The sequence below is a fragment of the Brassica rapa genome, chromosome A07 (assembly GCF_000309985.2).
Source record: "Brassica rapa cultivar Chiifu-401-42 chromosome A07, CAAS_Brap_v3.01, whole genome shotgun sequence".
In the NCBI taxonomy this organism is placed as follows: Eukaryota; Viridiplantae; Streptophyta; class Magnoliopsida; order Brassicales; family Brassicaceae; genus Brassica; species Brassica rapa.
Window position 1 is genome coordinate 1330620 of NC_024801.2, and position 14653 is coordinate 1345272.

Sequence of the window (14653 nt, forward strand, 5' to 3'; positions counted from 1 at the left end):
CTCGATTTATAACAAAGTTTAAGACACAATCTTGTTTTCATCTGGCCAAAAAGAGCAGCTTAATTCTTGATAACAATAATAATTTATGACTAATGGATTTACGTGTTATCCCAAAACAACTTCTACCACCAAGATACCACCACAAGCATTGCTATTTTTGAATTGTTGGTAGCATATAAAATGATAGGTGGAGGGATGTATGAGCCAAAATTCAACTAATCCATAAAGAGACAATAAGGACGATTAATCCGATCTAAAATTTTCTAATGAAAACTAAGAATTAACTTTATTTTCGCCTCAGCAAACAACATCAACATCAACTTCTAACACTATACTACACTACTGCGTGGTTGTATTTTAAATTATTGGTACATGTGAAATGTTTTGCTGAGTCTGGCACTTTCAATTTCACATAACTAATATGCAACCACATATAATTTAGTTCAATTGATCCGTTTTAAAGACATAATTAGTTTGAAAAATGGAGATTTACGCCAACAAAGCAAATCACACATGTGTTACAAGAGCTGTATATGGGTCAAGTATCCGTTTGAATTCGTGTAACAAAACAAACAAATTGGCACGCACCATTAGTAGAATCACTAAAATCTATTGATTGGTTTTATACATAGAGCTTTCGAAACAAATCCAAAGCCCACATACTGAACTTCGCAGAGCAGGCTTGGACTTACACATCTTTCTAATGTGCTTGATCCCTCACGGCTAATTTTGTTTTTCTTTTGACTCATGGAATAATTGTGTATAAGATTGTTACATATTATTGGGCTTAAACAACGTACTATTAGTTTGGCACTTAAGCAAACAAGAGTTTCTTGTTGCACAAGAAAGAATCCTCTTCTTTTATACTGCCAACAGAAATGCTCATTTAAAAAAAATAGACTAGGAGGTACGGGAACGAAGCCCGTAATCCCACAAACCCGAAAGCAATATTAGTCTTTTTTTATACTGCCAACTGAAATGCTCATCTTACGACAAATGAATCATACTCATGCAGTCTCCTAACCGGTAAAGACTTCTTTCCGATCTGTATTTGCAAGGTGTTTTTTTGCAAATAACTCACATCTCGACAAAATGTTCCACCTTTTGCAAGTAGTTCGGACAGGTCCCATAGATGTCATCGGAATTCGACAGAGCACCTCCTCCTCGACATCCCTTGTAAGATCCGACATCTTCTTCATCGCCAAACTTGTCACTATACTCCTTTCTTGCCGGAAAAGTTAGGTCAACGTTCAATTTTTTTTTTTTTTTTTAAACAGAAAAACAAAAGCAACTTGCTTGTCCTCGTTACAGATTTCCTCCGTCTCGAGATATATATTTTACAATTGAAGACGCAGAAACCCTCAAGGAAAAGGATTCTATTAACCCAAAATTAATTAGGAGAAGAAAGTCGCAGTTTGTTTGTGATTCACGTCATAAAATCTGTTGATGGTAATATTAGGGGCTGTTCAATATGGTAACACCGAACCGTACCGAACCGAAATAGACAATATGGTTTAGTTTTGGTATATACCATATAAACCGAATGGATATAATTTTATAAAAACCGTAGGATTTGGATATGGTTTGGTATATAACCGATTAAACCGAATAAACCAAACAAAACCGATTAAAAGTAGAAACATGTAATATATATATCTATTATATAACAATACATGAAAATCTATTTGTTACATAAATTAAATTTGTGTTAATAACTATTACCATAATTTTATAGTAATAAAAAATCATAATTTGTAAAACACTTGAACTATAACTAAATAACAATACATCGCAATTCAGACATCTTATTTTCTAAGTCTTTTTTTTATATTTTTGATTTATTTTAGTCTTCACTAAATTAATATGAAGATTATAAATTTGATGGACAATAATTAATGGAAAATTTTCAATTGAAAAAGTATGACTTTAATGAACACTAAATATGGAAAAGTGGAAAAAAATTTCTTTCATGTTTTTGTTTTGTTTCATATTTTTATTTTCAAAATTTCAAGCTTTGATTTTAGTTATAGATTTGATTATTTTATTTGATGATAGAAGCATTTTTACTTTTTTTTCATTTATTTGAACATGTAATATATTTTTAATAAATTAATGTGTTGATAATATGATTCTAAAATTCATATAATATGATCTCAAACAAAATAATTATGTTTTTTGGTATAAAACCGAATAAACCGAAAACTGACGGTATATAAACCGAACCGAAGTAAATATGGATTTAGAATGGTAATTATATTTTACTAACCAAAATATAGAAAACTAAAAAAAACCGAACCGAAACCGAACCGATATCCGGATTGAACACCCCTAGGTAATATACATAAGACCTTTGGAAACGAATCAAAAGCCCACATACTTCGTATAAGTTGCCCGCCTGCCCTAATGGGCTTGATCCCTCACGGCTAATTTCTTTTTGTTTGGGTCACATATTATTGGGCCCTAAACACCTGACTATTTATTTGGATTCTTAACCAAACAATGGTTTCTTGTTGCACAAGAAAGAATCCCCTTTTTTAAATTTCCCAACCGAATTGCTCGTCAATGCTTTGCAGTTTATTGATGTTTTTCAAGGATAAAAACCCTAATCTCTACCTAGTTTCATACTCTTTGTCTGAATAAAAACAGAAGCACATTAATGACTTTTGTCTTCTTTTTCTGATGTCACTTCAGAAAAGGTAACAGCAAGTACTCTGCATAAAACAGCTGATGACAGACAGGCAAGAAGAAATATATTAGTAAATGGTGTCTGATAATATATGATGAACTTGAAAAGACTCGGGGTTTTATAGCCAAATCTAACCTTCCAAATGAACATATAGCATGAAGTTATTTCGGTTTTGCTACTCAGATCAACAGACTTAGCTCGAGTCCACAAGGTTGTTGCCAGAATCACATGACCCACAACCTAACAAAAACCAAACAAAATATGAAGCCTTAATCACTCATTGGTGCAGTAGTTTGATGTGTAGAGAAAGATTATTACCGAGATGACTTTGCTCCATATGAAAGGAGACGTGGCTCCAACTAGAATAGCAACAGCGTAAGCCATTTGAAGTAGTGAAACACATGTCCAAAACACCTGCATTGTTGCAAGAAGTATCTCATTTTGTTCTGAGTATAACTAGTTCTTAGTTTTGGAATCTTACCCGTTCCTGACCAAGAGTAACAGAGAATGATCTGATTCCAAAGATCTTATCCCCTTCAATATCAGGTATATCCTACATCAAACCAATATAAAAACAAAAATTCATCATATCCATAGTAGTAGAAATGCCTCACTTTGATTTAATAACATTTCCATCTTTGCGTTACCTTAAACAATGCAATGACCACAGAGAAGAAGCTCATAAACGCAGTGGCGAAAATAAGAGGCCTAGTGAACATGACTGGTCTTCCAAAAACATGGGTCTGCCAACAAAAGGTGATGTTGATGGACAACTTCAAAGCATAAGGAAACTAGTTTAAGTACCTGAATATGCAGATAAAAGGCGATTTGAACGATGATAGCCCGGACTGCGAGGATACACATTGCTGCAACCAATGCAAATCTTTTCCACCGTAAAAGTGGCAACTGTTTTGTAGTAGATAAAAAATTAATAAAAGCTTTGATATCAGTTAAATCCTCAAGGTGAGAAACTTAACTTACATTGATAGAGTATGCAGTACCGAGGATGAAACTCACAAAAAGCGCCCAGAACAATGGCCATGAACCAACAATCCACCCCAGCCAGAAACTCTATAAAGTTTGTTTTTAAACAAATTAGACTTCTAAAAGTGTTACAGTTTTTGAGAAAATGGGATTCATACCATGATGGAGAAGGAAGCTACAATCGCAATGCCGGTTTTAACAGAATATTCCCCTGATGCTAACGGCAGATATGGCTTGTTAACCTGCAACAAAAGGACCACATAGAGTAAGCACTAGTGAAGATGATTTGATCACATAACACACATATGTTACCTTGTCTATTTCAACATCAGACAACTGATTGAGTCCAACTATGTATATGTTCATCATGAGAGCTGCTACAACAGCCTGACAACAAAACTCAAAATTGTTAAAACAGAGAAATGAAATAGTTAATGCTAACACACCATTCAACTTACCTCCAAGATGCCAGTGAAAAGTAATGGAGATATGTCAGAAACCTTCTCTACTGCTAAGAAAGATACAGATAAAATGCTAAGCACCTGTAAAAACCAAAAAACCAAACACAGAACAAACGTTATCTTCTTGTTACAGCCGTAAAGATTCTGGGTTTTCAAGAGAGAAACGTTGCTTAACTGTGCCGATAACTGTATGAGGCCTTGAGAATCTGTAAAAGGCATCTAAAGAGTCTCTAAAAGAGTTTGGTTTGCTCTTAGGGTCGAAAGCCTCGGGCTGACCCGTTGTGGCATTTGCTTGAAACCTAGACTTATGTCTCGAACACAACAAGAACAATGAAGAAGATTCTTGACCATCAAGCCTAGTAACAAGATTGTTACTACTCTTTGGTTTAGCAACAACATTACAACGCAGGACTCGGTTTCCTGCAGAAAAATTGAAGAAAGTGCAAAACCTTAACTAGTTTCCAACATACATTGTCTTGTCTTATCTCCTAGACTCCAAATGTAATCGAATATAAGCAATAAAGAAGCTAATTAAACGCTAAACGCACCTGATAAAGAGAGGAGCTTTAGATTCTGCTTCCTCAAGCAAAGCCCACCACCAGCTGATACATTGCATTGCATATTTGTATGCATGAGAAACAAACAAAATTCAAATTAAACCACAGAAAAAAATCAAGCTTTCTCCATACTGTTACATCTAATAAACAATTTCATAAAAAAAAATTGAATCTTTTTATTATAGTCAAACCTTTATGTATGGAAGTGAATCACAAGACACATAGCTTTAAGAAGGAAAAAAATAAAACAAGAAAAGGAAATAGATCTGGAAGAGATTCTAAGGATTACCAGCAGAGAGAAGAGAAGAACTAGAGAGGAGAGACTCCATGAAAGTTGCTTTGCTCTCTTTTTCTTTCCTTGCTTCAGTTCAAAGATCAAAGACCAAGGAGATGATCTTTGGGGACGAACAACATGAGACACGATGGAATAGTTGCAAAAGTCGGTCGAGAATTGAATAAAATAATTAGTGTCACTGTTGCGTGTGTTAATGAAAGATTGACACTAAAAACTTACTTTTACCTTTTTTGGGAAAATGCAAGTACAGATGCAATGCAACTAGAAGTAGTAATCAAAAGAGTTAGAGAAGTAATTAGAAGAAGAAGGTCTCTAATGATAAGTGAAATGTGTTATGTGGTGTAGATTTGCCACTTGTTCCACACAAAAAAAAATCTGTCGGGAGGGGGACAAAGCATATCACGTGTTGTCCTTTGCTAGTTATGTTGTGTCAGTTCAGGCCTCAAGTTCTCGCGGGCCGGACATTTAATCACCTCCATGGGTATAAAATACATTAAAATATTTAAAGTTTAAAAATATAAGTCAGATTAATTTTTGAGATTTTTTTTGGGATTATTTGAGAAATAAGCAAAGAAAAAAGAAAATTATTTTTTTTAGAAAAATGATAGAAAAAGATGAAAAAGGTGTGATTTTAGTTAGTTAGTGAATTATATAGTCTTTTTTTTGTTGCTTATCTCACCTATTTTTTCTTAATTTCTTATGGTAAAAATAAGTTAGATTAATTTGTCTATGACAATTAAATGTATCTTATCTTTATATATGTTATAAAATATTTACATATTTATTATATAACTAGGTATTTTGTCCGAAATGTGACCACAAAAAATGTTACTAATTTTTATTAATAAATATATTATTAATTCATAATCAGTAAAATGTGCCAACATTTATAATTTAATATAAATATATTAGGGTGCTTAATCTGAAGATAAATTACATATTATAAAATAATAGCATATGTAACTTAATTTATAGATTATATTATTAATAATTACGTATAATAGCAAAAGAATAATATGATTGAGTATATCAAACGATGGGAATTTTATCTATCATTATTATATAATAATATTGATGGTAAACATAGTTTTAGTAAAAGATTATCCATTAGCCCTTTTAAATTATATATTATAAAATTTATACAACACAATATAAACTATTTTTTATATAATGATAATCATCAAATTAACAAAAATCCATTTTTAATTTATGGTTAATTATATATTAACTAATATAATTATTCATTAAGGTTAATAAAGACTATATAAGACAATATAAAATACTTTTAGATAATGATAATTGTCAAATCAATGAATTTCATTTTTAACTAATGGTTAGTTATATATTAAATCAAGGAATTTTGTTTTTAATTTATGTTAATTATATATTAATAGGTTTAACTATTTATTAACGGTATAAACGACTTTAACCGTTCTAATTTTTAAGAGCTCTAATCCAAAAAATTACTTCACAAATAATAGTGTTAAAAATTTAGGAAAACATGTGAATCATCTTCTCATAACCGGGATGATTTTTTTTATGTGAGATGAATTTGCATTACTTCGACTGCAAGTAATATTAGTTATAAAAAAAAAAGAAAACGAAGATTCAAATTGTTACCTTCTCGATGACTTGCTTAGAGGCCGGAGCATTACAAGATCCAAGGGTGAAATTTCAACAAGTCCCATTTGGGTTTCTGAAGCTAGCAAATTCCACCGTGGCGGTCTTTTTAGTACCGGAACACTTGAGATCAGCCGTGAGAAAAAACTTTTTTTTTTTTTTGAGAAAAGCTGTGAGAAAACATCATCAGTGAAGGCTTGGATTTTGTCATTTTTTCTTGGTCCAGTGTCGGACACTAGGAGGGTAGTTTTCTCCAATGTAAGAAAACACAGTGTCTATGTTGATGATGACAAAGTCAATAAGCTTTGGCTTCACATTTAGCTCTTCCTCAAATATAGCCAGAAGACTTTTCTTGGGCTTCAAGAAAGACCTAGGTTTATGATACTCTACTTGCGTAGGCTTTTTAAAAGCAATAAAAACGACATCCAATATCGACCAACACCTTCTTATTCACCCAAATCAGACCTTTCCCCATTCCAGTCAGCTTTTGCTCTCTGGCGCATCAAAGTGTGTTTGTATTCACCTCACGCGTTGTTCATTAGATATATATGTGCTACCCAAATTCTCTAATATATGCTGAACTATGATCATAAACCCTTTTATTTTATTTTGGAATGTTTAGTATTTCTACTTAGTACCATGTAAGTCCTGATAATTTTCTTGAGAATTTCTGCCATTTAACCTTCTCTAAATGAAACATTGGTTTCTACCCCAAATTTTTTTTTTGAAAAAGATTATATAGATATAGACCACCAAATTTATAAAAACAGTTTTTTGTAATTTAATTTTTTGCTAAATTGTCTACAGACACCCAAATCTCAGGGCCGTCCTTGCATATGATTGTCCAAATATACATAGGTTTGATAGGGTAGATTTATCATCTTAGCATTGGGTTTGAGAGCGTTACATATATAGGTAATTTGTTCTCTTCTCCATTTCCTTTAGACTGTCATTACTCATTACCGATGACAAAATACTGGAAAATACATAGGTCAGTCCTCTCTGCGATGCGGTGTTAAGCTATATCTTTCTTCTTTAAAAAAAAAGAACGACAAAAAAAAATTTAGATACCTTCATGTTTCTGAGCCTTTAGTATATGGTAACATACTACTTCGATTCTGAGGTTACCTTGAAACTGTGATTACTTCTGACTATAGAGATCAACCTTCTCTCATAATTCTGAGATCTTTATTTAGGTAACTCTCATAACAAAAAAAAACTCTTCAAGAAAACACACACACACCAAGATGGGGACGTGAGGATATACTTGTGGAACCCAAGGCCTTAGTACATGTTAATGGGGGCCAAGATGGGGTTTATAGATGATAAACTAAGATTTGCAAACTCTTGTCCCATTTAAAAAACCTAATGTCTGTTTATATATTGCTCGATCGTCAAATTTTAGAACGCTATTAACCCTTTGACAACATCTACCTCGAGTGCTAAACAGAGTGGATAATGCTGATGCACTATCATATACAACAATAGATTCAGAGTTATTGCACAAACAGAAGGCTTTGCCAATGTTAACTGAGTAAACAAGTCCGGTCGTTGCTTAAAGATATTTCTGAAGCTATTAATAATGGAACAAGTGTGCTTGTGATTTATATATATGAATGGTGACTACAAGGTATGAAGAGGAACAATGCATTCTTTAATATTCTTTTTAAAAACAAATATTTATAAGGAATAATTTGTTTTCCCATTTTTTCTTATTTTTTATTGTAGAAAAATATATAACAAATTTGTTCATCTCTAAACATGATAAGTTTCTTTTCCAATCCATTCTCTATCTTTCTGTGATAGATCTATGTTTCTGTGATGCTTATGAAATCATTATCCCTTTGTTCAAAAGCTTCCTCTACATAATTAAAACAGTTGATCTGATGATGAAGCAGATGATCTGGTGTTATCGCATGGAATGTATTTTAAAGGGCTAAAGGCTAACGCATATCTTGGTCTAGGTTACTTAACGAACTGTTTCGATAAAAAAACAAAACGAAACAAAACAAAGTATTGTAAAGGTTTGCATTAAACCAAAGAGCTTTGCTTCTTCCTCGTCTTCTAAGAAAAGTTTTCCACTCCTAATCGCTGAAGATAGCAAAAGGTCTCTTCATCAGATGCAAATACCTCAACATTTGCCACAGAAGCCAGCACCGCCACAACGACCACCAGCATAAGGACCACCTGCATAAAGACCAGGACGACCACGTCCACGACCACGACCACGGCCACGAGCACTGAATAAACGGCTATCACTCTTATTTTCATCAGATTCCTCGCTAGAATCATCACTAGTGCTCTCCTTCGTTTGAGTCTTGGCATCTGTTTTAGCTTTTTTCTTACAAGGTTCCTCATAGCTCTCTCTCTCAGCTTTTACAGATACAGAAGCTTCACTGTTTGAATTGATCAATGAGATCAACAAATCCATCTTTTCTTCCATCTTCTGAAGACGATCAGCCAATCCTTCTATGATCGCCTTCGTATCAGATCGTTCCTTCTCAATCGAGTTGTCCTTTTGGTTATTCACAGCAGGAGGTGCTGCTTCAGCTTTGATGGCGGATATCTTGTCCATGACGATGATGAGAAAGAGCGGCTCTAGTTTAGAAGGGGATCACAAGTTTAATATCTAAAGACAGCTCGTTTAGTATTGCTCTTGATCTTTCTCTCTCCCTCTCTTATTGTCTTCGTTTTTGGATGATAATAAAGCTTGACCACCTCTTCTATTTATAGCTCCAACCACCGACCTTAGCTTTCCTTTTCCTAATTATATTAACAATGTAATTAACTAACACATGAAAAATAAAGGAAACCATCTAACGTTTTCCTTTTTGTACAGGATTTGGTTATTGGGCTGAAGATACGTTGCCCCATATGCACGCAATCTCCACCTTATGGCTCAATAATAATAAAATATTAAAAGAAGTTTTATAATATCAGAATTTTAAATATTAAAAAAATTCAAAACATTAACATTAAATACTAAATTAAAAAAAATGTAAAATTACGAGTAATATAGAAATTATCTCTTAGGAATATTTTGTTTTACATATTAATTTAAAGATATATATATCTAGATGATGAGTGAAATAGATATTATTTTTACATTTTCCATATATATTTAAAAACATTTTAGTTTACATTTTAATTCTAGAAGATAAATATGATAAGTATGTATTTTTTTACATAAGAAAAATAGAAGTTATAAGTGTAAAAATGACCAAATTCATGAGTTGGCTCATGTTCATTAAAGATCGTTCAAATACTTCGTGATATAATTTAAGTTCAGTCATTGAACTCATTTATTAAATGAAAGTAAAAAATAGAATTCTTGCTCATGAATACATGAGCTGGGTTGAACTAGCCCATGAGCTATAACTCATTTTGACATCCCTAACTTATGTATTCTTCTTCCCCGTAAAGTCTCACGCTGTTTATCTCCATTCGCCATCTCTTTCCTTTATCTGAAACATGATCTTCACTGATGACTTTACCAATTTTAGTCGCCGGTAAACCTTTGTTCCAGTGAGTCTCCATGAGTATATTATACTGTTCGATCTCATCCTCACCAAATCTCTTGCGATGATTATGACGTCTCGTTGCTCCGACGAGTCAAGTAGGTCGTACGCAGCTACTGCTTCTTCACCCTTTTTCGCTTTGGTTCCGAAGATCGATTCAGCAACCCAAGTCTTATGCTATCTCTCCTCCAATCCAATCATCAAGACATGCCATTTGGGTTGCCTATTTAAAGCAGTTCACATTCACTATTGGCCGTAAGTCCGGGAAGCTTAATTGTGTGGCTGATACTCGTAGTAGACGACATGGATTACTCACTACGTTGCATTCTGCTGTCACGGGTTTCACTGTCTTTTCGGACCTTTATGTGTCAGACCCATTTTTTGAAAATTTTTGGGTTGATGCATGTTTAAGCAAACACTTGCGACAACTATACAGTTGTGGACAATTTTCATTTTTGAGGAACTCAACTTTATCTCCCCGACAGCAGCCTACGCTCACATTACCGATGAGTTACATAAGGAGGGTCACATTTGCCGAGATAGATGTTCTGCAACTCGCATTGGCATCTTACTTTTGTCCAAACATTTTACGGGATGTGGAGTGTTATGTTGAATGTTGCAAGGCTTGTCAGTTGGCTAAAGGACATGCATCAAACGCGGGTTCATATCTGCCTATGCAAGTTCCAACGCAACCATAGACAGATTTGAGAATAGACTTTGTGTTGGGTCTGCCTTTTATTCAAAAAGGCAATGATTTGATCTTTGTTGTAGTCGATCTGTTTTTCAAGATGGTGTACTTTATACCTTGTCGACAAACGACAGATGTTTTTAAAGTCGCTAAACTCTTCTTCGCAGGAATATATCGCCTTCATGGTCTGCCGACATCCATTGTTTCTGATTGTGATACAAGGTTTTTAAGTCTCTTTTGGCAATCTTTGTGGAAAATGCTCAATGCAAGTTTGAATATGAGTACAACTTATCATACACAGTCTGATGGACAAACAAAGGTCGTTAATCGCTCTCTCAGTAATATGCTTTGATCGTTGTTTGGTGATAATATACGATCATAGAAATCTTACTAGTATCAAGCTGAGTTTGCTCACAACCACACCACGAACAGAAGCACATATTTTAGTCCCTTTCATGTTGGTCCTCGGGATCTTGCTCCATTACCAGATATGACCGACCTCATGATGGTGCTACTGACTTTGTTTCATCGTTGCTGGATGTTCACAGAGAAGTTACCAAGAATTTGGGTACTGCAGCTGCAAAATACATGCGGATCTTCGCCGTCATGAATTTCTTTTAAATATGTGACTTAGTTTGGGTGGTCCTCACCAAGGATCAGTTACTATTGCATGAATACAACAAGCTGAAGTCTCACAAGATTGGTCATTTAAAGGTCAACGTTGATTACATCGATACATATCTATAATTCCTTTTTAAAAAAAAAAATACATATCCATAATTTCAAAAATGAAAACTCCAAAATGGATTTATAATTTTTTTTGGTTGCGGTAGGTATCAACAATATTCTGATTATCGATATTATATATACATTTTACGTAAACCAGTATGTTTTTTTTATATAGCGTAAACCAGTATGTTGTATGCATATTTTATAATGATATATTTTCAATATAGGATTTGCCATATTTTCATTTGATTAACAAAACCAAATTGTTTAACATATACCTGATTTTAAAATATATCATTATAAAAATGTTATATCAAATTACACAAAATTATATCATCTATACTATTATTTGAGAAGTGAATTTGCTTATGTGTCACGTTCTCCATGATTTTAGACAATTTTACTTATTTTTATAAGTTTTGGCTAAGTCATTGATTTATTATTAGTTTTTAGCTGAATCACTAACTTATTAATTTAAAAAATAGAATTTTATATATAATTAAAAACGAATTTTTATTTAATATTAAATTTATACATTATATTAAATATTTAGTTAATTTTCTTATTTGTCATATTTTATTAGGTCTTAAGTTTTTATATAGGTAATTGATTTATTATTATTTTTTAACCGAGTATTTATTAATGGGACATTTGCTAAAACCAACTCAAATATTCAAGTCAATTGTAAAAGTGTACCCCACTTTCAGTCAAATGCAAAACCAACCTAAAGGAGTAGTGTAAGTACTATTTCACCCTTATGACCAAACAAAAAACATAAATGTATTTTACGTTTCTATCCTTTGGAAGTCTACACGTAATAAAAGAAGTCTACATATATATAGACTTCCTACGAAGTCTATTTAATAGACTTGTTTTGTAGTCTCCACTCTAATTTGGTCTACTAATTTAATTTTAAAAATGTATAAAAATAATTATTGTGATATTTTTAACTAATCATCAATATAATGGATAATATGAAGTAAACAAATTAAAATTTCATATAATCGAACAATTTTGAAGAATATATACTAATTTGGTTATCATGTGCTAGACTATGTTCATAGTTTAGAAACAAAAGGTTCTAACATGTTATGTCTTTTAGTAGTTGATTTCATAGGGTTAGATTTTAGATTTTGTTTTTTTTTTTGTTTTATTAACTTAAATCTGCATATTAATGTTTAGTAGTTTATATTTTGTATAAATGAGACTTTTTGATTATCAAGCAAAACATTTAGGGTTTGATATTTGTGGTTTAGGGTTTCGTAGACCTACAATAAAGTCTATTTATCTGAAGACGTCTTTTTCAGTCTATATTTTTCAATTTGTTTTACAAAAAATCATTATATTTAAACTAAGTTAAGTTCCTTAAGAATAAAAAAGTGAAATCATATACTATAACTATTAAAAAATAAAGAAATAAATTTAATAAATCATATATTAAAATTATTGAAATAATAAAGAATAAACAACAATAATTAAATTATTATAGTAGACTTCCAAAAAGGTCTACTATGTTATAGTAAGATCTACTCCAAAATTTTAATTTAAGTAGACTTCAAACGAAGTCTACAGTATCGTAAATTTTAACCTAGTTACATTTTTGTCTCCCTATATAAACAAAATTTATTCAATCTCTCTCTAAAGTGGCTGCACAAGTTCTTAAAACTCTCTCCCTTCTCTCTAAAACTTTCTCTCTTCTCTCTAAAATTCTCTCAATTGTTTCTAAATCTCTCTCATTATCTTCTTTCTCTCTAAAATTTTCTCAAGTCTTTCTCACAATATTATCTTGTCATTTTAGATATTATGATTCATGGTTTTCATCTTCTCCTTTAAAAAATGTAAGTTTTAGATCTATAGATTTTAAATGTGTATTTTTATGTTTATTTCTCACAATATTATCTTTTTTTGGTAGGTATTATCACTCATGGATTTCATCATCTCCTCTAAAAATGTAAGTTTTAGATTAATAGATTTTAAATATGTATTTACATGTTTATATTCAAATAAATTTATAGATCAAGCTCTCTACATTAATTTGCTACTAGTTTACCTTATAAATTCTATTATGTAAAGTATTTTCAGATTTAAAATTATTTTCACATTTCAAAATATATAGATTTTTTCAGATCTGAAAATTATCAGACAGTGTAGACTTCTAAAGAAGTTTACTAAAGCTTGCAGACTTCATATGAAGTTTACTAAGCTACAAAGTTTAAGCAGACTTCATTGGAAGTCTACAAAAATATGACTTTAATTTTTTTTCTATGTTTTTTAATAATTTTATTTTATTTTGCAGGTATTTTCTTCCATAGTTGTTCTCTTCTCCTCCTAGAAATGTAAGGTTTACATCTATAGATTTAAAATATGTGTTTTAATATTTATATTCAAATAAAGTTACATATTAAAATTCATATTAATATGTCTTTAATTTATAACTATTTTGTCTATTAAATCATATTTTTAAAAGTTTTTTAGATTTAAACTTATTTCATATTTTTAATGTATTATTTTTCAGATCTATTTTTTTATAGAGTAGACTTCATTTGAAATCTACTTAAAACTTACGGCTGGTAGACTTCAAATGAAGTCTACTAGCCTTGAATTTTAAGCAAATTTTATTAGAAGTTTACTCAAATATGATTTTAATTTTTATCTTATTTTTTAAAATTTTATTTTATTTTGCAGGTATTCTCTTCTAATATTTTCAAATCATCTTCCCAAAAATGTAAGTTTTCCATATATTCATTATAAGATATTTTGTGTTTATAATGAACTAAATTTATAGATTCATACATTATCTTTTTGCTTTGTTACAAGATGACAAAAAACCATTTTTGAAATATTTTGCAGAACAAAGTATTTTCAAATTTTCTAAATGCACACTTTTAGATATGAAAATTTTTCATTAGTGTAGACTTCAACTAAAGTCTACTAAACAATAACTTTACGTAGACTTAATAAAAAGTCTACTAAAATATGATTTCATTTTTTATCTAATGTTTTTCTCATAACTCTATCTTATTTGGCAGGTACTTTTTCCAAGACTTTATTTGAAGCATCAAGATTATGAAAAATCAAACATACTCAAGAATACATTTTAATATATTGCTCTGTA

General features: G+C 31.4%; 2 protein-coding genes across 2 annotated transcripts; both read right to left on the reverse strand.

Annotated features, from left to right (window-relative positions):
• Positions 1-2507: 2507 nt before the first annotated feature.
• LOC103828352 (homogentisate phytyltransferase 1, chloroplastic) lies at positions 2508-5082 on the reverse strand. Its single transcript, XM_033275508.1, has 13 exons — positions 4978-5082; positions 4680-4733; positions 4307-4551; positions 4129-4212; positions 3983-4057; positions 3829-3912; positions 3668-3757; positions 3491-3592; positions 3334-3429; positions 3168-3239; positions 3005-3100; positions 2822-2926; positions 2508-2724 (listed from the first exon to the last, which is right to left on the reverse strand). Exons 1-13 carry the CDS (start codon positions 5015-5017, stop codon positions 2683-2685), a joined length of 1185 nt encoding a protein of 394 aa, XP_033131399.1. The 5' UTR covers positions 5018-5082; the 3' UTR covers positions 2508-2682.
• Positions 5042-12040, reverse strand: LOC108869057. Its single transcript, XM_033275509.1, has 3 exons — positions 8984-12040; positions 5209-8928; positions 5042-5083 (listed from the first exon to the last, which is right to left on the reverse strand). Exons 1-2 carry the CDS (start codon positions 9176-9178, stop codon positions 8668-8670), a joined length of 456 nt encoding a protein of 151 aa, XP_033131400.1. The 5' UTR covers positions 9179-12040; the 3' UTR covers positions 5042-5083; positions 5209-8667.
• Positions 12041-14653: the final 2613 nt, after the last annotated feature.